Raw genomic sequence first — 25,857 nt, 5'->3', positions numbered from 1 at the left:
CCCACTGAAGGGAAAAATCCCCAACCTTTTGCTTCAAGTAGGCAATGCATCTTCCCAACAAGTCAAGAGATATATATTTTTTTAATGGTGATACTTCACAGGGGCTCTGAGCTGCTGCCCTCTGAAATAGGGGGGCAGATATAACTGAGTTCACATAGGTCGCATGCAATTGGAGCCAAAAAACCAACTGACTCAGAATTAAAACTGCTATTGCCGTATCTAGCCAAGATCCCCTGTCTTTTCACAACTAAAGGATTTTAATCTACAGAGTCCATGGTGGTCCAGGTTTTCTTCTGAACAGGCACATAACTACCAATCTCCATCTGAATGTTCAGATCTAATAGCTTCAGAGCAAGGTCCTTAATCCCAAACAGCCTATGACATTGTCCCCAAGTCAAAGCTTCAATAACTGTATTTTTGTTTCGGATTTATTTCATGGATTTTATGAAGGAAAAAAAAAAAAGAAGAAAGAAGAGATAAGGAATAACAAGACAGACTTCACTATTTCTCCTGAAAAACTCTGGCACCCTGGTAGCATTCAGAAGGTTTGCATAACAAACACTCCACATATGATTTCAAGCATATGTCAGCAAGACTCACCCTTGTGAAGGTCCCCACAAAGTTATGTATATCAATACTGGGTTCTTCTGCATATACGTAAGATCGGATTTGCAGTAGGTCCTATAGAACAGATATGTTTTGGCAGACAGTTAGACAACCACATTTTAATAATGTTTCTACCAAAATACTTTGAGCAAGAGTTACTTATCAAGTTAAGATTATTACTAAATCATGTTACTTACTGGAGCCCAACTGCCTAAGATAAAATACAAGTGGTGTACCAGCTTCACTGAAGAGTATCTCTTGAACTGATACCCGAGAGACTCCCGGGAATAACTTAGATGTTGGTGCCCCATAAAAGAAATTTCAGCCTGAATAATCAAGACAGCCTAAGACACTTATTTCTTCACAGCAAAGAAGGTTTGGACAAGTCTTCCACGGCAACCAAGAACACCCTATCACTTAATATTTAGTCCAAGATGCCAGTGTCACTAGGAAGAGTTCTGTGGTGACAAGAAGATGCACCAATTCCGCAGTGTTTTCACTGCTGACTCCTACACATGCATGAACTCCATGGAGGGAATGCCTTGCTTCAAAGCCTTTGTATAAAATAAACTTTGTGCACTTTTTACAGATAGAACATAAATAAGGCAGGTATTCTGATTCCCCCTTTTTCTTTTAAAAAAACAAAACAACACAACACATGAACTACTTTAGCTAGAGATTCTGGGAAACAGCACGTTTGATGGCGGTTATATGTTTCTTTCAGATCATACAGTACAGCTTCCATGGTGACACTCCTCCTTTCATAAAGGTGAGCAATGAAAACTTAATGGCTTCTGAAGCCATTTCATGAAAATGCATCAATTGTGCCTCTGAACATACTGCAGTACAAGGAATGAAAGGGAGCACTTGAAAAGTACCACCACCAAGGGTACCTATCCTGCAGTAAGTTACTGCAGTGGTCTCTGGAGAGGAAAAAGAAAACAGGAGCATCCTACCATTAGCCACATCCTGCTGCAAGGTCATCTCTAGCTGCCAACCCCAGGGCCTGTCTGCACAGCTCTGCAGTGACAGCCGTGCAGCACAGACACCTAGCTTCAACTTACCTGAAATCTTGCCTGGGGCTCAGGAAGAGCTGGTTTACCCTTATATTCTTTACTGCCAAAGCTAATCCGTAGCATGTACTGAGCCCTGTGCAGAACAATGCTGCATTAACCTGCTTCTCGAAACAGCCCATTAACTGAAGCACCTGAACATTTTTCAGGTAAAACAGATACGTGTGTTTACCAAGTACAGTATTTTGTATGAAGGCAGCTTACAGAAGCAGTTGGCAGCCTCTGAGTACAGGTAACAGGCAGCCGCAATTTCCAGTCTGTCTCACCATCCAGCTGGTCAGTGCGAAGGAAGCAAGACCCTGTGGATTTTCAACACCAGTCAGTGCTCTTTCCAGATCTGTCTTAGGTACATCGATAACTCATGAAATGGCTTCATATCTAGGACACCCTTCTTTCTTTGGAGACAGTATCTGATTTCAAGTAGCATTTGTTAATAACATAAGAATTATATTCTTGCATCACGCATTCATTTCCTTCCACTAGCCCAGAATACAGTGAGACTCTGCACTGTATCTTTAAGACATTTGAAATGTTCTCATTAGTTTTTATGTTTTCTAATCCTTCTGATCAAACATTTCCTTATCCCACACTTAACAAAACAAACCTGAATGGCAAGTAAAATAATTTACATCTAAAACTCAAACTGTTATGCAACCAGATCCATTTACCCTGGATTCAACTACTTACATTCTTTGACTAGCAAACAAAAAGAGTATAACATCCCAAGAAGTGACGGTCCATAAAAGCATTTGAATTTTCTGTCTCTCTAAAATTTTACTATTATCTATTTCTTTCACATTTCCAAAAGATAATTTTCTCTAAACAACCAGAGAAAGGTTAATGGCTATTTTGACAATTGGTTCCAGATGTTTACCATTCTTCTCCGACGTCCTCAGGAAGATCATGTCAGCAGGGACCCGCTGGTTCTGTTAGGAGAAGAAAGGCTATTATTGTGCATACAGCCCTGCACGCGTGTGCAGCCCCTTCCACAGCCCCACCATAACAAGCAAAGGGGATATGCAGGAGAAAGAGGATTTCTTTGTCAGACTGAAGCTTGGCATTCTTTTTGCTTTGAATCCTGAACTCACTTCCCTGCAGAATTCCAAGTGCAGAATAATAACTGGTGCCAGCTCCCACTGACCAGACCCACCAACGGGTAGGTTTACAAAAGGGCTAGTGAGTAATTCTAGAAGTATGAAGAAATTTTAAACTAATGCTGGTTTCCTTTCAAGAAGTCTCATGCTAGAAGCAAGCATGTATCTGGAATCTACAGCTACCATTTTTCTCTTTTTTGTACTGAATATTTTCATACTAATGGTTTTAGAGGTCATAGCTGCTTGCACAAAGAGTATGTGAAAAAAAATAAAAATCACTGGATTAAAAACATGCACATAAATTTGTATAAAGGGGAAAATATACCTGTACATATCAGTGCCTACAAATGGATCACTGTATCTCCCAAAGCAACATTTGGATGTTGCATTAGTATTAGGTATTTAACCTGTGTCCAACAGTCAGAGACAGGACCAGGGAGGCTTTTTATCTTGCTATATTATAAGTGGAAAAAATAGGTTAGAGGTGCATATCTACAGATTTGCTCTCATTTGTAAAGATGATGATGCTATTTTGGTGGGGTGAGGGAACCCTGAAAAGTGGTGAAATATTGTAACTAGTGTTCAACACTTGACATTCTAAGCCTACTGTAAAACAAATATGACTTAAAATATCTCATTTTCTACGGTCTTGCAAAAAAAAAAAAAAAGTACTTTACACAGAGGAGATACACGTAAAGGCTAACCTTTTCAACAATGATGAGGTCGCCTACTTGTATATTAGAGCTCTTCACCTTCACAGTCCCTGCAAAGGAAAGATACCAGTGCATTAGAGCAGCAGCAGGACAGTTTGTGGGTGCTGTGCAATGTTCCTTACCTCCCTTCCTTCTACTTCACTATTCTGGAGAAAATGGGTAATGTTTCCATCACAAGAATTAGGTAACATTGCCCAATACTTACCCTCTCATCTAACAGCTCCAGATTTCAGCCCTGGATGCAGAAACTCCTTCCTCACTCTTTAGTGACAACTCTGAAACAAGCCCTTAAACTGTTTTTTGTAATGCTTAACCCAGGAATTCAACATTACTTTCAGCATCAGGCAAGAATAGGAAAGTTACAACAGGGAACCATCAACTCCTGACTCCTCTTTCAGTGGTTGAAAATTTAAAGTTCAACTCTCGAGCCAAGACCTGGAAGCTGTAAGTACAATGGACCCATCTTAAAAACCAGGCTCATTTCCTTCTGTGCCACAGCTCTTGTATGTAGCTCAGCTCTACCACCTCTCCTTTGCCTCTCGACGCACACATCTTGAACAAGCCCTGCAGAGCATGGGTCCTACAGAAAACACATAAATATTTATTTCTTTGCAGCTGTCAAACATTTCCCAGTTGCTTTAAAACAGGGGATTAATTTAACAATTGGCTAGTAATTTCAAATCATTAGCCAACTCTAGATTTGGCTTCTCGGACTAACCAGTGATTTATAATCAGTTAATTTGAACCCTGGCTCTATGTGTCTGTCTGTTATATTTCAACAAAAGCCTCTTTAATCTGCTGTGATTTGAGTGGAAGTGGGGGAGGCACGTGGAGCTCACCCTGGCATGGACAACACTCCTACTGTACCTCGAAATCCATGGGCTAACTGGCCAGATAGCAGCTCAGGGGGAATGGAGAAGGGGGAAGGGAGGGGGAATAGAAATTAGCACAAAGCACAAAGGTCACTAGGATTTTACTACTGGCAGTCCCTTCATTAGCATCCTTCTCAGGATATGCTTCAGTGTTTCTGCTCCAAATTAACAATGAAAGCCATTCTGGGCTCCCGGCAGCCTGCTGCTTTGGTGACACACTGTGTGCTTAACAACATGCTTCATCACTGCTGCTAATAAATGCAGACTTCCTTACATGCTGTAATTATTCCTACAAATTATAAGCAGTCATGGCCCATTTCACAAATATCTCATAGGTCTTTCGTGGATTCTGGGTTTTGCCTTGTGAGATTTTTAGTTAAAAAAGGGTAAACAAAATGAATGCTGGGCTAAAGACATCTCTGCCGGGGCAGGAAGCATACCGGGGATTAAGAGTCCATTACGCAGAGGCTTGAAAAGAAAAGCCGCACTCCAAGAGGATCCAAAAAAGCATCCCTGGCAGTCCTCTGTATGGGCTATACAAAGTTAGGTACTATGACACTAAAAGGGTCTGACAGATAACATCTCTTCCTCCCCTTTTAATACGGTTATTCACAAACCAACAAAAAGTGCTTTTGAATATTCTCCTGTGCAAAGGAGGAGAAAAAACCCTGTGTGCTCTCCCCACACAGGCATAGCAATTCCTAAACCACCGTGCAGAAAAGCTCGTGGAAGGAGAGGTGCATTTGTTTAACCATATTTTATGTATTTCTCTTAAAGGATTTATTTGGTGACTGTCAGTATACAAAGCACGACCTGCAGGGTTCAAAAATTCACTTATTTTTGTAGTGCTTTCTTTAATGATGTAAATTCATGCTGGAAAAGAAAAATTAACGCCTGGTCAAAGCTACAACATGATGATTTCCTATCGCTATGCACATGAAAGGCTTTTTGGATCATTATTCTGAAAACAGTATCAACTGCTTTAAAATTTTTCCAAGCTGAGAAAAATCAAAGCAGCTGGAGCAGATTTGTCTTGTTCAATAACCCTCCCAACCTCAGCTGCTTTCAGGTAAAAGAGGACCCTTCTAACCAATACACATTTTTATAACTCCTGTATAAATGAGATGCCCTTTTTAGATAGCAAAGCTAATGCTGCTTTTCCAGCCATACTCCTGGCCTCTCATGGATGACATCTCTGCAGTATGTACCACATGTCCTGCTAAGAAGGCGCAGGACCAGATGTTTCCTTTGACTCAGGACTCCCATAAAGCAACTTACTTGAATTAGTTTTATTTTGATCTTGGGAATTCTGTAATTCCTTTTTCTTTCTGTGGGGAAACTACCTCCTAAACATTAGATGCTTTCTCATGCATGTTTAACAAACTAGCTAATAACACAACTGCTTCACTTCCCAGTACTTCTCTGCTTTTAAAGTATTTTTGTAATAATAAATTACTGCTTTTATAAATGCATCTAGAAGTGCTTCCTTTAAATACACATCGGTTTATTTAACATCTACAATACTTCCCAGTTTATATTTTCTGAAGTTAGAATACAAATCAGTGATTAACACAATTTTAAAAAGCAACTGGTCATGATCTCTTATTTAAAAAAAAAAATCTGTTCTTAAAATTCGATTGGTATTTGTTTATTCTTTGCTGTATCCTGATTTATTTTTAAAGACAAAAAAAGTAAACATAATAAAATGCAATCAGTTCTAACTTAAGCTATGGTCTTTGAAATTATAACCAAATCTGCAGAGTGATGGATGTACCAAAAAGCAGATTATTTAAAGTATTAAATATATTGGCCAGAAGAGATGCCATTTTTCTACCACTTAAGATTTCACCATAGATCTGCAGAACTTCACTAAGGTACAGATCAAAACACTTAATTTGGAACTAAACATGAAGCCAGAGGTTTATTAAAACAAGCTAAATGCATCTGAAAAAAAGAGGGTTGTTTGGATGTGCTGCACCAAACTTTTGGCTTTTGCAGCCTTATGCTGTATAAACTGTGGAGCAGGACTCAGAGGGTTTGGGAAAATATTGTTTTTATATGGCTGGTAAATGCCAATGATCTGTATCTTAAGTAGCACCCCTCAGTAGGAGGTCTCTTCCCATTTCTTTCTGTGGAGTTTCTCTCTATTATGCAGTGTTACTCAGGGAGGGGGGCTGCAAGAGAAGAAAAACAAACCAAGAATTTGCAAGCACAGTTCTAGCTTTCTATCAAGCAGAAAGTCAGCACACAGACCTCTGAACACAAGGAGGCTTGTAGGTTTATGAATAGGGGATTGAAATTTGATTATTTTTTATTACAATCCAAACAACTGTCCTTTAAATTGAGAGGTTTCTATTAAAAAAAAATGCCTTCCAGAAGTCTGCTGGTTTCATCATTTGGGAACATAAATTGATCATACAAGTAGAAAGAGAAAGAGGTTCAGGGTGGAGTTTTTTCCATGTTATGTAAAATAAAGGAACACAGAAAATACACTACCGTCTACTCTGCCTCACACCGCCCTCCAAAAAGATTAGACCCTGGCAGCAACTATATTCAAAATAAAATGTGATCCAAAGAGGATTCTTTCTTCTTCTCTACAAAGCAAGCAGCTTGATGAATCTTAAAAAGCTTAACAAGAAGAGTGCATGAAAAAAGTTTAATTTACAGGAGCAAAGCTGCAAATCTAAAATACTGCCCCTGCACCCCAGGGGTGGGGGACCAGGCTGGGGGGTGTGCTGGAGCTGGAGAGCTCCCGGCCGACCGCTGCCGCCATGGCTCTGCACAGGGTGTGAGGAACTGCACACAAAAGGGACAAGAGGATCCCGATTTGGGAAAGCACTTAAATCTGTGCTTACGTCTATCCCTATTCAAAACGGCATATAAGCATGTGGTTAAGTCTCCCTGACTTCATTCAGACCTAAGTACGTATATATCTACATTCGTGGGCTTGCACTGGGAGGCCAAGGTTGGAGATGGGAAAAACTACTCTCCAGTCACCTTAACTGCAGCTTAGTGCAAATACTCAGGAGAAATAAAAATAGCTTGGAGAAAGCTACAGTGCTCCATTAGATCCATTATAGCCAATCTTCAAGACGGCAGTGCTCAGTGTCAAGCCTCACCTAATCCCCTTCCTGCAAAGCACTGACTTTAGAGGTGAAACTATTGTGAAGTTTCAAAAAAATTATATAGCAACATTTCAGAAGGCTTTTGTGCATCAGTACCCTTCTGCACTGCCTCTTTTCAGTACAAGACTGCCAATATCCTGAAGCATGAACCATGCCATTCAACAACAAAAAAACCCCACCAAAAACAAAAACAAAACAACCCAACAGCCTGTAAACAGTCCAAAGCAAGTCCTATCTGGAGTTTTGTCAGCTACACTGAAAATTAATGGTTAAGATCAGCTGTTCTCAACTTCTTTTGAAGCTTCTAATTCTGACCTGAAGGGCTGCTTTGACAGCTTGCCTACTTTTTCTAACAGTACTAACAGATATAATAAAACAAACCAAACACTCTTCCATCCCCCAGCCATGGTGACCCCACAAGGTACTTCCCTGCTTCTAGGTGATTCTCAGAGGTGTTAAGGTTTTAATCAGTGAAAAAGTAGATGTTCAGGTCTCCTGAAAAGCTTGAGTACTGAGATTCAGTGAGAGACAGAAAATTACTTTTCTCCCCAAACCATGAGACAATCATAAATAATTTTTTGTGGTTTTCCTACTCTAAACTATACTGCTAGAGAGTCTTGTTCCTGTTTCTGCATCAAATTTGTGTTAAATAAAGTGGCTTAAGATTTTCAGCTAGTGCCCAGCTGCCAATCCTCCTTGGTTTCTTTCACAAAATTAGAAAAGTTAAAGGACTGGGGGGAGGGAAATCATTCATGGGAAACGTAATAGCAATATGAAAAGAACTAAAGGAGAGGTCAGGCCCCTTATAGATCACTGAATAGAATCCAGAAGGCAACTCTTTTATATCTTTAAATAGATGTAGTACACCCCTCTTGGATGAGGCTTTTGTTGGTTGCCAAGCATTTTAAGTGTTGTAGTAAGAACACGTTATTAAAAGGGGATTTAATATTCAGAAACTCAAACTCCCTAGTTCGAAGTTGCCTCGTAATTCCTGGCATGTGAAATATATACAGCCTTAAGCAATTACATTTAAAAAGCAGCCTTATTCTTAAAAGTGCAAGTGTTGAAAGCAGGATATTTTTACTACACCTAGTTCACTGCATCTTAATTCAGGGGTATAAACTTTTGTAACAAAGACACTGGAAATGAAAAAAAGAAGTTGCTTAAATTCAGTTCATTTGCTTTTTAAAAACAAAACCCTGGCCTCACCATCATTGTCATGGTATTAGGAGTAACTCCATAGTGAGGCAGCATTCGATTTTTCAAATGAGAATTTAAATGTCTTTGTTAAGTACGGCACAGCCGTAAACAATGGCCAGAGCCAGGGATCAGACACAGCTGAGCTGCAGCCTGGGCTCACTGACAAACGAGGTCTCCAAACTCCTCACAGTTGGAGGAAGGGGCTAAAGGTGATGTATACAAAAAAAATACAAGAGAAGATATTGCCAATATGAGGAACTACATCAGCCACTGCTAAGAGAAACACACAAAAGATATGACAATGTATCACACAGTCTCTTTTACCAAAGGACTTGCACGATATAAGTCCCTGTCTGGCAAAACCCAGAAAAAACGATGAAACTCAACCAGTATTGCATGTTCCAAAAGTGATGGAACGTGTCAGTGTGTCAAGCAAGTCACCTTAAATTTAACACATGCACTCACAAGCTTCTTCACTACACAGAGTACTTGTACTTAATGATGATCTGCGGTACCCGTGCTGAAAGGGTCCCCAGTCCTAGACACTGGAACACAGCCTGCCTTCACCCTCGTTCGTTGAACCTGCCTCTGCATAACCATCTTCTGACAATTTCACAGAAGCTGTGTGATTTAATTCTTCTAGTAAAGTGCTTTCGCAAACTATCTGCCTATGCGGATCCTTCTCCCTTTACTAAGCATGCTGTTTCCATTAAAGAATATGAATTGGCAGCTTATAGAAATTCTTACATCTGTCTCTCTTACTGACAGGGTGAGCAAGCAAAAAACACATGCAGGGGGAAGGCAGATGCGCTATTACCATAATTGGAAGAAAAACAAACAAAAAAACCCCAAACAACATATCGCATCTACTATCGTTCCATTCTTGCTTTCTTCCTACTATGCTCTTCACTGTATTTGCCTCTCCCTCCCTCCATCCATGTGACATTATGGAGCACTTCTCTTACATCACAGCTTTGCAGGAAGGAAAGCACATTTCCCTTCTGGAAACATCCACCTCCACAACCTAGAGCAATTCAGATCCAGTTTCATTTTCTTTGGTGACTCTAATCCATGAAGAAGGGATAATAATTGGGAAACCAGCTTTGGCCTACACTGGAGTTAAGAGCAAGCAGGGTTTTAAAATACCACATCAGCGGCTTGAAAGTTCACCCCCACCTCGTGCTGGCTGCAGTGAACTCCCAGCCCACTAGGCAATCTCCTGCACGTGTGAACACACCAGCTGCCCACTCCCCGTGCCTTGAGTTGCCAAGATGATGCTCTGAAGTTACCTGAGGCAATTAACACACACCCTCCTCTCATTAGCTGGGCATCTCCCTAGGAAACCCTCAGCAAAGCCCAGCATCCACCGCAGCCCGGCGAGGAGCCATCCACCAGAAGCCACCCAGACCCCCAAGGCCTCTGCAGCAGCAGCGTGGCCGCAAAGCCACGTGCCTGCAAGCCCATAACCCCCTCCCCATTCCTTGAACTCTGCTTCTCCAACTGTCAGCAGCGTTTGATTGAGTTGCAACCCCTGGTGCTGCCGCAGCTGCGCCAGGATGCAGCGGGCACGCTGGAGCCACCGAGCCGACCTCTCGCTGTGAGCTTGCTGTAGATCTGCGAGTTCACTTCCTTGTCGCGCATGTAACATCTGATCTCCTCCGTGGCCTCTCGGATGACGGTAACAGCAAGCACAAATCCCTAAAAAGAGCATGGAGGGGGAAAACAGACTGGATGAAAAGGTCAGGAAAAATCACATCTGCCTCTAATAAGAGCAATATTTATCAGTACCAATGCCAACAATCTGCATTTCCTTATTCCATCTTCTCTCACTAAATCATTATAGTGATATTATGTGCTGCTGTGCAGAACTCCCAACAGCAAACCAAAAGCCTTGTTGCTTAAAAAAAAAAAAAAATATGGTTATTTCTCAGCTTTACTGTGATGCTCTGCCAGTACCTCCCCAAGTAATTCTTTGTAAAGTTTATCTGAAGAGTGTAAATAACATATTTTATCTCACTTCACAGGTGAGTAATCAAGACTGAGAGGGGTTACACGAAAGTCCAATATAAGACAGGATCCCTCACATCTCAGCACTTCCTCCACCACAGAGCCATCAAGGTTAGCTCACCTAATCTGGGAGATTTCTTTATATAGAAATCTACATAGAAATTTATATAACTCCTTTTTTATATATACAGATATATAATGCATGTGTATTCATGTGTATGTATACACACACTCAACCTACACAAATAAGCACTCTAAATATAGTGTGAACTACTCATAGTGTAATTACTCATTTGTCTGATTAGGGCTTTGTCCTACTTTTCTGTGGGATATGAGCAGTCATTTAATTTCTTCTTGTCATGAGGAAAATGCCCACATCACATTCTTCACTACATAAAAATATAACTAAATTAATGCAAGACAATTCTTTATGGGACTAGGACCACAAAGTCATATTTTTATGAAGTGCTACTCAGCTCAGACTCACTAAACAGTTAAAACACTCTTCATCCATTACAGAAGAAAAATGTACTTTTTACAACCTGTATTCTTGAAAATTGCAACCATGTACTGATTATCTCTGTCAATAAAAAACTTTTATTTTAAGAAGGGGGCCAGGTAATGTTGGAAACTGAGGGTTACATGAAAAACACATGAAAATATCTGTAAATACCCACCTACCCCAACAGGAGACTTTGCCAGTGGGTTGCAATTTCCAACTTTAAGTAACTTCATTTTTAGAAAGAACAGCTATGCACACACATCCAGAAAGTGTGTGTATGAGCTGTTAATCTGGGCACAAAGAACCTGTGAACCTCAAGTCCACAACCGTAAATGCTGTGGAGCATTGCTAACACTACCCAACACAGTAACAATTCAAATTGTCACTTTTTTTTTAAACACAGAAAAAAAGATGAAGAATGACCTAACAGCTACTAAGACTGAAGGAGAGAAGTTTCTTTAATTATTAAAATATTGTGGTACACTTAACCTGCCAGCTCTCACAATCCTGTAAGAAAACTAAATAGTCCCTAGTTCTAGTACATACATCTACATCTAAATGCATGATCTAGATTCATTAATATCAGTCTTGAAATGCAATGTAGTATGTTTCTGCAGTACTTAAAAATGCAGACACATGAAGAGACCCAAGAATGGGCAATTACTTTTTAAAAAAAAGCCTGTGTTCAATCCCATATTTATGAACCTAGAAAGTAAAAAGCCACTAATACAACATTTTCAGAGAAGCGTTTCACCCTGCAGCATTCAGGACCACGGCAGTCTGTTTTGCACCACCGTGGAAGATCTCTTTCCCATAACCAACAAATCAAGAAAAGAATGAACATTTCTCTTCTATTTACGAGTGGCATTTGTGCATTTAGCTCGAAATTCCTACCTTCTTTCCAAAATAAAAAGCACATTACTTTCAACTTCTGTTTCAGCTGTTTGAAGAGTCCTCCAATAATCGCCCCAAAATATTCCCACATGTGCCGACTCACTCATCTCATATGTCATTCCATCCCCAACAGTCATATTAGCAGTCAGTAATGAACAAAGACCTTTCTTATCCCGCTTTCTGGCAGCTAATATGACAAATTCTAATTGCTCACCTGGCACAGACAAGTCACAACTGCCTATACAAAACCCCAAAAGAGAGATCCTCTGTGTGCATGTATACTTTATATGACAGGATCTTGTGAAACTAGTGTTAGATTCATACAGCAAAGGAGAGAAGAGAGAGAATTCGGTGAGATCCAGGCTTTAATACAAACAGAATTTTAGCAGCAATGTCCCAATAGCTGCCCCCTTCACTTCTTTCTGTCTTTTACCAGGGATTTCACTGTATCAAAAGTCTAAAAGGCAGAAAAAATTACTTTTGCCTTTTCTCAGCTCCCTCAACAGAACCACAAATTTTTACCACCACCGTTTATCAAATCAGTACACAAGTAGCATCTTAGAAAAAGCCCTGTGCTTTTCTAACCCATTTTCAGTTGGTTTTGTGTCATTTCTTTAAAGTAAAAAGGATGCCTATCCTTTGAGATTTTTAAAACTCAGTTAGATGAATCAAACCAACCTAAGTTTAAAGATAGGTCTGCTTTGAGCAGTTGGACCAGATGTCCCTCTGAACCAAAGTTATTCTACAATACTATGAGCTGAAGTGCAGCAGAGAAGTTATTCACACAGAAAGAGAAAGAATAGTTTTATTGGGATAAAAGAAAAAATATAGAGGTACCTATATTTAAGCACTGAAGTGGTGGTAACTGGCTCATTCAGTGCATTTTAGAGATTTAAGACCGCCATTCTATGCAACTATTCCTCTTTCTGTCCTTGTGACAGCACTGGAGTTTCTGCTTCAAAACTGATTATTATCGATTCCCTTTGATCACAGGTGAAACACATGGCTATCAAAAGAAAAGAGCAAGTAATTTACAGGAAGGAAAGACTATCTGCACCTTGAACGAGTGTGAATGTGTGTGAATATGTCTCTATATATTTATTTTCTATGTGGGAGGTTTGTGGTGGGGTGTTTCTCAGTTTTTTTCATTTGTTTTTTACAATGTGGTTAAACTATGAAGCAGCCTGTTGACCTATCCCAAGGCCACAGGTCAAACTGTTTGGCAGGGGAGCATAATTTGCCATCATTGCGCATATGGCCACTCATTAAGGTCACTTTTGAAAGGTGCCCTTCAGTCCTTCACTGCAGTTGCCAGGCTGGTCTGGGCTCCCGCAGGCGCTGGCCCTTGTGTGATCACTCCAGGAGGGTGCAACACCCCACACAGACCCTCCATGAGCACACCCCATGTTCAGATGCAGCTGTGAACAGCACACACGTCGCTCCAGTCTCCATTTGTTTTCTCATGTTATTCATGAAGCCCTGCTGCCCCTGCAGTCACTGCAGCCAGTGGCCAGAGTTCTGTGCCTGTTAACACCCCACAGATGAACAAGTTGGGGGCAGAGTCCTCTCACATCCTTGTCAAACCTCTACAAAATAAAGCTAAAGGCCAGAACACGCATCTATACTACGACATGTACGAGGCTGGCCTGAAGAAGTAACCTAACAAAATGATTTAAGGTGCAAAAAGGCAGCAAAAGAAATTTCATCAAAATGAAACTTTCTTGAATAAACCAACCTTAAATTACCTACCAGAGGAACCCAATATGTGTAAAGTGCGCCAAGCCTCATTTCAACGACAAACTGAGAGCAGGCCAAAAGCAAGAAATAAAGGTTGAAGAAGTATTTGAACTGGTTAAACAACACCTAAAAAAAAGAAAAGAGGAGGGAGGAGATTAATGGAGTTCAGAAGTTATGCATATTGAACTAACCACTAACTCGGGGCAGTCTAAAAGTAGTCCTGGACACTCAGGACAGATCCGTGCCTGGTTTGCTGCTGCTCTGGGGCAGCCTTTGCAGAAGGCCCACCAAACACAACCTCAGCTTTAATTATTTCCTCTGGCTCCAGGTTCTGCCCCTGTCTACTGTAAAACCGCTGAAATTGGAGAAAGCATTCAGGTGGGATGATGAAAAGCAACTTTCTTCACACCTACCCCAGGGAGAAATGTAAAAAAGTTGTATTTCTGATTGTTGATCACATTGCGAGGATACCGCTGGTCTCTCTTCTCTGGGTGGCCAAGCCAAACAGTACGAGGCCTTGGGTCTCTCCTGCCACAGCATCTTAAGCACTCACAACACCTATGGAAGAAACATTTCATTTTAAATTAATGAGTTAATTTTTAACGCGTTTCTCTGAGTCACACACACATCTCAGATGTTGTCCACCAGCCAGGCAGAACAGCTGAGCATCACTTCTTGATCTGTCACTCACCTCCTCTCATCTGTCAATTATCCACTGTATTATAAGCATCTTAAAACCCAGAGCCTGACTTTCTACCAAGTACAGTCACCCTGCCTGCTAGGGTCATTGCTGACCTGCCTCACAGTCCGCCGAGCTATGAGCAAACATCTCGTACAGTGTTGGAGCTGTTACTAAAACATCAAGCAACCATGTGTTTGTTCAAAGCTGGGCAGGCCTGTGGTAGTGCTAGAAATGTGCCTGCAGCAATGAGGGCTGGGGTGGGTCCTTGTTTTGCTTTCAAGAAAACGATGCATGGAGAAGTGCAGACCAAGCTCATCACTGTCTGAGTCAGTGCCAGCTGCTGGGAGAGCTTCCACCTCCTGTGAAGGAAAGGGTTTCAGGAAGCAAGGAGGTATGGGGTACAGGTGGAAAGGTCCCCTTGCAGTGATCCAGGACTGCAGGTTTTATGCAAGAAAGCGCCCATGAAAAAAATAGAACCAGGTGCTTTCTATTATTTCATGTCTTTCCTTGTTGGTGTATGGGAACTCCCTCAAATAAAAAAGGGTTTTCCCATTTACAAACTGAACTTAAACAGGAATGCATATATGTAAAGTGATCTTATATGTCCTAAAGAAAAGAAGAGATGGAGACAGGCAGAGATTCTCCTCTCCTTCCCTGCAACCTCTACTTCACATAGATTTATACTTTTTTTAACAGAAGGGTTTAATAATTGCAGTTTGAATTTTTGCACTTTAAAACAGTCTTGCCAAGGAATAATAATAATCTATAATCCTCTAAAAATTAAACCTTAAGAGGAATCTGAAAATAGCTACTAAATAATTAGTGATTTTATTTTTACACAGTATTACAGTCATTAGCTCTGTTTATGTTAATGGCGAATCATACATTATCTACTGATGAATAACACATTCTCATTGACTGAGGACACGCACCGCAGATCCAGCTACACAGCCTGAGTTTGTTAGTTTAGCTGTAGTAATTCATATTTTCAGCTCTTGAGGTGACCATCCCACTGCAGCACCACTGCGGAGGCTGCATGTTCGGGCAGCCCAGATCAACACTTGGACCCTGTGCCACAAACCCAAGCTGTCAGAGAAAGGGCTGCCAGAATTTAAGTTCATCCTATTTTGAATCAGACTAGTCCAATATAACCTCTGCTCTAATTTTTCCTGCATTTTTGTCTACTTTGTCAGCAGTATCTCTGTTCTTGTTCTACTAAATACTGCCATGATCCATTATCCAGCACGACAATTACTTTTTATATGTTGTAATGCCAATTTTCCAAAAATTGTTCAAAATAAATGTAACATGAACATGACAGCATGCTGATTTTTTACTTTTTCATCTCAGGCTTATATTAAAGCCATTTGTTTAACATCATTTCTGGTTTTTGCTAAAAGCTATGTGGGAATTCAGGAAAGCCACACCAACTTCACTAAAACTGATATGGTTACTAAAGGATCCTCTCTTCTCTCTGGGGGAACTATTTAATACCCAGGCTAGTGTCCTGAGCGCCTGTTTAAACCACCAGTACACAACACCTCCCCAAGGGTCCCTCCAGCAGCCCCAGCCCGGCCATGCCCTGACCTCTTGCCACTGCTGTTGGGGAGCTCTGGACACACCAGTCAATAAATAAATCCCAGGGACGGGATGTGGTGCCTACATTTGAAATTACCCAAATTAAAATCTCCTCCAGCACACAGTTGGATGTCATACATAACAAAACTATATTCCTCGTTTTGGAAACCATTGCACAGCCTACAAACTTCAGGCTAGATGTTGCTCTTCTCAACCAAAAGACCCCAGGATGAGGGAACAGCAAACACTCACTCTAGAGAATGTGGAGGATTAACATGCAATGCATTAAGCATGGTAACAGTGGACTTTCCTTCCACAGGCTGGAGCCCACCTGCCACAGCCCCCCCAGCTGCCCCAGCCCACCTGCCACCAGCTCGAGGCACCTCACGGGGCTTTCAACCTGGCTGCTGAGGCCTGCAAACACTCGGCTCTCACACGAATTTTAGTGAATAAAACCATGTACTGCTCAATGGAACAAACCTTACTTGAGGCAATGAATCAAACAGAGCATCAGTTACTTTGTGGGAGATGCAAGGACTTATCAGCCATCCTCCTTGTACCTTGAAAAAGCCTCTCTGTTCAAAATTGCAGCATTGTACCCTCTCAAACCCCAAAAGGGTTATTTTTCTGTTGTCACTGCTTCTTATTGAAAGCCAATCTCTTCCCAATCCCCCCTGTTCCTTTAAAAACAGACCTATTGAATTTCGTTGACATTTGGGAAAGCCAGTAACAGCCAGATTGATAACCAAAAGCTTCAGAGCTCTTACAAACATCTTTCAAGAAAGCACTGCTAAGATCTGTTCTTGAATTGGCATTCTGCTACAGAAGTTCAGTTAAATACACACCTGACCGAAAGAAGTAACTATTTAAGGAAGTCACCGTCTTGCCAGAAGATACAGTCAGCATGATGAACAGTTTACAACTCACCACACAGAAGGTGGTTTCCTACAGAGATACCATTTTTTAATGTTTTATGCCCTGCTGGATGCAAATAAGCAGAAAGAAGTGTTATCAGTTAAGTCAGTTTCTTCAGTACAGAAGAGAAAGAAAGATCGACTTTGCTTCCAGAAGTAAAGAAAAGGTGTCACCATGTGATTCAGTGCTCCATGAGCAGGCATAGACATTAACTTCACAAGGCTGACTTGCAAGATAATTTCTCACAAGCTTTTAAAACTAGATAAAAGGATTTTTGCATAATCAAATTACTTCAACATTATTATATTTCATGAAGAGTGACAGATGAGCCCTGAAAGGTGGATTTTCTCTAGTCTGTACTCAAAACAACCTAAGCCATAAGTGTACAAATGCCACCCAAACACAGTAGAGATCATTTTCTCACTCAAAGAAGCTTTGAGACCAAAATGCTGACAAGATAGCAGAGCACTACATAGCACCCACACATTGGTACTGAGGGAACATGAAATCACAAGTTTTGGATGGTGTCATACAGTCTCTTACCAGCTCCAGGTTAAGTCAAACCCTCCATTCCAAAACCAGAGTACTTGTAATGTCCCCCAATTTCATTAACTATCCTACAGCTTTCACCTACACACATTTATCACTGGCCACGTAGAGGTCAGCTTTATCAAAGCCTCGGCAGCTCTCAGCTCTGGCTTGCAAACCCTTCATTTGCTGAAGAAGAGAAGTTAGGAGAATGCAGGAAAATCTGACAGAAATAAACACAGTGGGTAATGAGAACAGTTCAAAACGCTGATAGCAATGATCAAATTACTGGAATAAAATAATTGCAGATGCTTTACTGTTCAAGTATATAGAAGAGGCATCTGACTTCCTGCAGACTTGCAGCACCACTACTGCCATCTCTGCTTACCTTTATACAGGGACATTGCCTGTTACTCTGCATTTGTAACATTCCTAAGACAATGGAGTTCCATCTTTGACTATTCCCTAGGTAGTATCATAAAGCCATAATTAAGTACCCTAAATGTAACCCACTTCAAAAAGTTACACGTGCCCCTGAAACTATCAATTTTTGTCAAATTTACAAACCTTTTTTTCCTTGATAAGAAAAACTAACTAGTAGATCTTTCTTCCCCACATGGTTGTGTATAATACCCACATCTGAAAGGCAGATACCAACAGGAAACAAACAGTAAAGTTGGTGTTAAACATTCAAATTCATAAACTTTGCTTCAGTAGTATATTTTATTAACTCGACACCTTTTAATTGCAGTTTTGTGTTTGCAGATGAAGACCTAAGACATATAGTCACTTATATTCCAAATATATTTTAATGGAAAATAGTGAAAATGGTGGCTTTTGGATCACAATAGAAAATAAATATACTCTGCAGGGAAGAAAAAAAAAAAGTTTTTCCTTCTTTCATGATGGAGAAAACCATGTACGATTAGCCTGATTCCATGTTTTAATGACTGTGAGTTCTCTAAATAAGAGGCTTTTCCCAAGGTAGCAAACCTGGTATACGCACACCTGGTTTCATCACAACGTGCTTCCCAGTTACAGAGAAAGTCAGTCAGTCTTTGTAATCAGACATCTGAAACCAGTTACCTTTGTTTATTTTTTAGGTTGGGCCTCTTCTAGGGATTGTACTCAACAGCAAAAATACCTACACACCTATATCATAATATTTACAACAGGATAAGGCTTAAAGAGGGTACTACTATAATTTAATATATTTTTTACCTGTGTTGGAAATTTTTTTTTTTTTACAAAGTAAAATTCACCAATGCACTCCAAGAAACTTTCCAAATATCTGGACAGATCTTCAAACCAATACCTAAATCTCCAAAGCAGACTTCCAGACATTTTAGTAAGTTTATCAGCATTTTTTCTTTATGAATGTATAAGAAAATGGCGAATTAACCCCACAAACCAATCAGAACGTTTTACCTTAAGAAGAGTGTGCTCTGCCCAACTGTTTACATACAATTATATTGCTTTTAGTCTTTTCCAAATTACGATGAATTCATTCGTCTGTGAACGCTAACACCTAGCACTGCAAAACTGCTTACACTTGTATGGCTCTAAATGAGACAGCGGCCCCCAATACTGACAGCACCTACAAATGCAGGGAAGTAGAAGGCAATTGCACAAAAGTGAAATTACCCAAAATTTCACACACGTTCTGCAATCAAAGCCATGACCTCTTGTAGCATTCCCACCACTAAGATATGTGCTGCTTTAAGAATTTTAATTTACAAATGCTGTGTTACTACAAGGTTTGAGAATCAATCTAAAAATAATGTAGGTCCAAGTATACGGAAGAAAGGGCATGGAAGAATCTGCTGTGTAAAAATAACAGTTTTGTGAAATTCCTGCCTGGCTAGAGTCACAGTTTTTGCAACCTCCTGAATTACAGGAAAAGCAAACTGAAAACCTAATTAGACAAACAAAAGAACAACTTCCTGTCCAGCAAGTTTTTGAAGGTAATTATCAGTAGCATCAGTGCTCAAGCAAAGAATATCCAGCATTTCTACTAAGTCTCCTAGATAGCCTTTTCAGTATGAGGCTTCTATGCAATGTAAAGGAATTCATTAAAAAAAAAAAAAGGTCCAACCAATGAACACAATACTACAACCAGCAATAACAGTCGCACATTGCAACACCTAAAGCGGGGAGGTTTATCAGCACCCAGCATCCCATTACGTCACGGCCTTGGAGCCTCCTCCAGATCATGCAGTGCTCAGCAAGGAACTCCTGCACCAGCGGCTGAAAATCCTGACAATCAGCAAATGCTGATTTTTATCCCATATACATGCAAAGATCCCTAAAGAGCGTTTTTGTTATGAAGGCACCCAGTCAGCCCCAGTGCTGGCATTTAACTCTTACCTATTCTGTGACTTTATTTTTTCCTCTGGTCCCACAAACCACCCAGCACACTGCCTGTGCTTTGCCAGGTGGGCACAGAGCAGAAGCCCACGATCCAAACCCTGGGCTAGTGGGAATGTTATCTCTGTACACTAACTGCGCAAGTGCCAGCCCATGGCATGTTGGAATAAGTTTGAAAATGAGCTTTTGGTAAGAACACAGACATTTCTCAAGCACAAAACCATGTGCTCATTCTTACAGGCAGATGTTTATCACACACCCCCAAAGATACTCAATTGACATAATTCTTTTTTTTTTTAACTTTTCAATGATGTCTTAAACTTCATTAAGGAAGAATACATTACTAAGCTCATTAGTTCTATATGACACCTGTGATCCTTACAAAGCACTTTACACAAACAGGAGTGGCTGCAATGGCAGATCATGTTTTACTAGACTAACAGCAAGTTTCATTAACCTACGCGGGGTCACGCGCAGACGGGACGGTTTCACTACCTGAACGCTTTCTGTCTTACGTGTGCCCATGTTGCAATGTGAGTAAACACCAGTCCCTGCAGCCACTTTTATCGCTGCACCAGGTTGCATTGGCACAACCCATGGCGAAACACTGGTGAAAGCCCAGCGCTCGCCGGCACTGCACAACTGCTGCGCACACCCAGGAGCCAAAGCAAAAGCCCCCAAAGCTGCCAAAGCCCTGTAACACGGGGAGAGACGGCCACGCTTCGGGTGCAAAGTCCTGAGCCGTGCCGCTAAATATCTGACTTGGGATGTCCAAATGCTGGGATGACAAAACACAACTCATACTGAGAGCAAAAGGGAAAGATGATGCAGAAAGATGGGCAGTGAACCTAACAAGGAACATTTCAGACAGTTGCCTTTTCCCTTTCTCCTCTGGAAACTAAGTAATCTTAACCTCAAAAAAAAAACATTCCGACTAATCCACTCAGTTGGGTACCAGCAACAAAATACTCTGAACACATACAAGCAAGTACACAAATGTGTTTTCAGATCATCCTGGTGCTCATTAAATAAAAAGTCCTTTTGGCTGGGGCTATCAGCTTTTTCCAGTTAACTTACTTGCTCCTCCCTGAAATAATTCTACAGGCATGGCACAGTTCTGTGATCTACTGTTCCTTTGGATACCATCCTTATTTTTGAGTGTCAAGCTTAAAGACCTGGGTGATGGGGGAAGGTGCTTCTCAGGCCATCACATTACCCCAAAGCTTTCTGCTCAGGGCAAGGTCAGTGTCACTGGAGGAAGTTGTCAGTTTCTGGCAGGAGAGAACTATCAGCATCATTAGGAATAATCAAATACTTTCCATCAGGAAATCAGAAGACTACACCCTTAAAAGGGAAAGAAAGATTGTATAGAAAAACAGCCGAGAGCTTGCACTGCTGCTTAGAGATGCTGATAAAAATAGTATGCACTTTCTAGGAATTGGAATCACGAAGTTACAGAAATGTGAGCGGTTTTCTGTAAAAGTTTAGGAATACACATTCTGAACCATATTGCAATAGCCCCTGAAGTATAGTAAACCAGCAAGTCACTGTGTAGCATGAACTTTTAAAAATTATTTTACAGAAAGAACATGAAAGACAGCTTATATGGCATTGTGTTATTCACATTTTAAATCGTAACTTGGCAAAAATAATAATAAAAAACCAACTCACAAATCCCCAAATAAAGTCACAACCACGCAAAAGCATCTCTTTCAATGTGAACCGTATCTGAAACTTTGAGTCCTGTAGGTGATGTGGCCCTTAACCTGCACAGGGATCTAAATGAACTGAAGGTGCTGAAGAACAGGTCTACTGTGTGCTCCATTTGGGACTCTATTTGTCTACAAAAATGTATTTTTACTGATGATGTAAGAAGCAGTAATATGACAGATTGACTGTCAGATGCCAACTAACAGCCATTAACAAGAAGCAGATTTATAAATGAAGCATGTTTGATGGAGAAGTACTTGAGAGAGCAAATGAAAAATGCTTTCATAAGCATTTTTCACGTAAAACAAACTTAATGGAAAAAAAGGGTCACATTTGTCTAATACTGGGGTAGCATTTGTCAAACTATTGCTGAAGTTCATTAACATATTTAATCACTTCTACAACAAGCATGTTTCTTGGATGATGTTTCTATGTTTCTCACAGGCTGTGCTGTTAAGTCCTTGGCATCTTTAATATACAAACCTTCCACATTTCATTATTTTAAAAGCATGTAAAGAATTTTCCATTGATAAAAAAATCCAAAGCCACGCACAACCTCCTAGCCTTTTTATGCACCTCCACATGAGTCAAACATTTCCCTGTTTTCAGGCTGTGCACTGACACAGCTGGGGTGGCTCAGGAAGGGGCCAGCAGCGCTGCCATCCCTGCAGCCCACTCGCCAAGGGCCGCGGTGCGAAACAGCTCGGCGGTGGGAACCCAGCCCAGCCCTGCACGCGCCGAGGCACCCCCACGCGCAGGCAGACGGAGGGCAGGAGCTCCCGTCTCTCTCTGTTCACTCTGAAATGGAATTTGCCATTTTAAATAGAGCCAGGGCACACGCGCATGTACAATGGAATGGCCACATGAAGTGTTACTGTAAAGCTCCTCCTTCCCCATTCTCCCCCCCCCATTTCTGGATCAAGGCCTTTTTACATTGCAGAGGCAGCATTAGCACAGCAGTTTGCTGGTTTGAAAAAATGCCTTGCAGGATTGTGGACTGAGACCATAAGCTATTTAGGGAAAAACTTGTGTCATGCACTGAACTGAGCATCTGGGGTGCTTCAGGAACTTGCAGCTCCCTTCCCGGCAGAGCTCGGCCCCTGGGAAGCTCAGGCTCACTTGCCATCCCACCAGTCCCACTGCAGTTAATGCTATCCTTCCCTCCTAATTGGCACATCTCTCACTGTGGTTTTCAGAGCGCTGCAAAGCATTTGGAAGAATATGGCTGAATTCAAGGCATACAGCTGCAGAATTTAGAGCTTAGCCTTTGATTGCAGCAAGGAAGATCCACATTAAAGTTATGCTCAGGAACAGATAACCACTTCTCCCACTGGTTTATTAAGCACATGGTTTCTCTTCAACACAGATCTCAGCTGTCTATACCATCATTCGTCTCTGCAAGGCTGCTGTGCAAGTTCCTCCCTGGCTTCTCTTCAAAGTATGCTAGAGGCTGAGGCCGTCATCCTTGCTTGGATGACACCTGCCCTATGTGAGAATTAGGCATTTCTTACTTTTTTGTTAATGTATCTGAAGATTTCTATGAAGTCATTCAGTACAGGAACAGATTTCTGTTCCCCGCTCCAGAAGACAACACTGACAAAAATCTGTCTGAGAACCTGCTCCCACTGGAAGGGGGAAATCCCCACAGTAGAAATTGCTGTTGGGGCTATGCTGAAGTGAAGCCTTCCAAGATTTGCTTATCCCTGGGATTTCACTTGTATCAAGGAAGGTAACTCGGAAGGCTTTTGTTTCGGTTTTTCTCAGAGGGAACATAATAAAGAAGGTCTTGTTTATGGCTTAGGATTCCCTGGACTCTGTCCTGGATGTCACACCAGGGACCCTCCCTGACTTGCTGGCTCGTTTCTTCTTTGGTTTATAATACTGGTTTGGATTCGCTTGAGTTTCATGCTTTGCTATCCACACTCTTTGATCGAATTACTGACATATCACAGGCTACTTGTCAGTAAAACAAGAGTTCCTAATATAGCATAAGTCCCATTTCCAAACAGAGTTTCCGCACCAAGCAGAAACCCCAAATCCAAGTTACTCAGACTGCTATTGAGTAAAATCCTAAGCAATCTTTCTTCACAACCTCATGCTGCCAGAATTTCTTGCCAACACTGGAAACATCATCTCTGTGACTGCTAATCAGGTAGAGTTCACAACCAACAAACCACAGCTTAGGTTAGATCAGGGCAATTTCTGTTAAGACACTACTAACCACATTGTAATACCCAAGAGGGTCTCGGTGGAGATAGAGAACTTTAGGAAAATAAATCACTCAAGAAGCTTTGAAAAAAATCTACCAAGCCTCCACCTCTCTCTGATCCCTTTCAATCACGTCACCGAATTTAATGACATGGTGGCTGCACCTGGTGGAACTTGCCCAGTGATGCACGTGACACAGGCCCTGGGGAATTACTTGCTGCATCACACACATCTCCCAGCTCAGCATCAACTGGCCCAGATATTGCTACATCAATTATTAGAAACAATGTTGATAATAAGGAATAATTCTAATATTAAATGTGTAGAACCATTTCAGTTAGAGGAATCTGAGTCAAAACTATCAACCAAAACCATAACAAACAAGGGAAAAAAGTATCACTTTCCTCTTGGTTTATTTTGGTTTATTTTGCTAGTATCACTCACCACATCTTAGAAAACAAATTACCCAGGGATAAACCAAGCACTGCAATAACTGACAGCCAGGTAACTTGGATACCCTGTACACCCCCACTGTGTGCAAACCAACCTGTCTGGATAGCGGTGGAATTTTCTAACGAAATAGTATGACAGGATCGTTTTTCTTATTTAACTTCCCTCATGAGTATACCAGTATAAATACACACATACATCTCCTTCAGGAACACATCCCGCTCTCAGAATATCGCAACATCCCACACCAAGGATATTGTATTGCTTTAGCTGATACAGTTCAACGGAGCCCTCTGCCTTTGGAGAGACCTTTGTCTCAGCTCTACAAACCCCGCGTCTGGCCTAACGCTGTTCCTCAGCAAAGCCGAGCGCTCGCTCAACCACCGGCCTGTAATTCCCCAGCGCCGCGCCGAGCGCCGCAGCGGGGGGCACCGGCAGGACCGGCCGCGGGGCTGGGCACCGGCAGCCGGTGGTGACACCCCCGCCCGCGGGCTTCTGCGGGCCCGGCGGCGGCGACCGTCAGCCGCGCTCGCTGCTGCCCAGGCACCGCTTTGTCTGGAGGGCTCTGGTGCAGAAGGCGATGAGGATGAGGGCCGGCCGGGATGTTTTTTCTCCCCACGCGAGGGGCTGCCAGCCGGCGGCTGAGGGCTGGCCCCACTCTGCCCAGCCCCGGCGCCCCCGGCCGCAGCGCAGCACCGCCCGGCAGGACCCTGCCCTCCACCCGGGCGTGCCACGGCAATGGCGTCAGGAACAACCTGTCAGCGCCTGCCTGCCTCCCCCTCCTCCTCCTCCTCCTCCTCTGTCTCCTTCTCCTCCCCCCGGGCTCGGACCGCGGCCGCGCAGCGCAGGGCGACGCGGCTCCCACCCGCCCCGGGCATCCCCCAAAAGCCCCCGGGTGGGGGCCCCGCCACCGCCCCGAGGCGAGGGGCCGGGGGTCGCGCCGCCCGCCCCCCGCACCACAGGCGGCGGCCAGACGAGGAGCGGGGCCCCGGGCCCGCGGCTCACCCGCTGCGGTGCTTGCTGTCCATCCGCTTCTTCTGCCGGACCGGCTGCAGCGGGATGTTGTCGGTCATGGCCGCGGCTGCCGGGGCGGAGCGGGGCGGGCTGGGATGCGCTTCCCAGCAGCGCCTCGGCCCGGCCCGCCGCCGTCTGGCGGCGCCGCCGAGGGGGCCGGGCTCGGCGCCGCCGGGCTCCCAGCACGCAGGTGCCGCGCCCGCCCCGCCCGCCCCGGTGCGCTCCGCCCCCCCGGCCCGGTTCGCTTCTCGTCTCCAGCCCCGGCCGGGGTCCCCACCGCGCTGCTCCGCCGGCCTGCGCTGGAGCGCCCGGTCCGGGTCCGCCCCGCCCCGCCCCGCCCCGCCCCGCCCGCTGCCCCCCAGCACCTGCTCTGCCTTCAGTCCCGCACCTGGGGCGCCGCGCCGAGCCCTGTCGGGCCGCCAGCGCCCGCTGCCCTCCCCTCGCTCCGCGGCCCCGGCCCCTCGGTGCCCCACGCACCCCGTCCCATTGCCCCCCCGGGTCGCTGCTGGGGGGCTCAGCGCTGCCACACCGGCACCGCGGCCCTTCCGCGCCCGCCGCCTCCCTCCCGTGCTTCAGCGCAGG

General features: G+C 43.0%; 1 protein-coding gene across 1 annotated transcript in view; it reads right to left on the bottom strand.

Moving 5' to 3' along the window:
• The window catches only part of ATP9A (ATPase phospholipid transporting 9A (putative)), a 64,902-nt gene extending 39,560 nt beyond the window's left edge, over positions 1–25,342 (bottom strand). The window contains exons 1-8 of the mRNA XM_074843055.1: positions 25,267–25,342; positions 14,237–14,381; positions 13,836–13,949; positions 10,273–10,381; positions 3,478–3,536; positions 2,554–2,605; positions 1,884–1,978; positions 601–681 (exon numbers count right to left, since the gene is read on the bottom strand). Of these exons, the coding sequence (XP_074699156.1) occupies positions 601–681; positions 1,884–1,978; positions 2,554–2,605; positions 3,478–3,536; positions 10,273–10,381; positions 13,836–13,949; positions 14,237–14,381; positions 25,267–25,334 (723 nt within the window). The 5' untranslated portion in view covers positions 25,335–25,342. The remainder of the gene's footprint in view (positions 1–600; positions 682–1,883; positions 1,979–2,553; positions 2,606–3,477; positions 3,537–10,272; positions 10,382–13,835; positions 13,950–14,236; positions 14,382–25,266) is intronic.
• Between the last annotated feature and the right edge of the window lie 515 nt (positions 25,343–25,857).

Source organism: Strix aluco, chromosome 17 (genome assembly GCF_031877795.1).
Source record: "Strix aluco isolate bStrAlu1 chromosome 17, bStrAlu1.hap1, whole genome shotgun sequence".
NCBI classification, from domain to species: Eukaryota; Metazoa; Chordata; class Aves; order Strigiformes; family Strigidae; genus Strix; species Strix aluco.
This window is presented reverse-complemented; position numbering and strand designations above follow the sequence as displayed.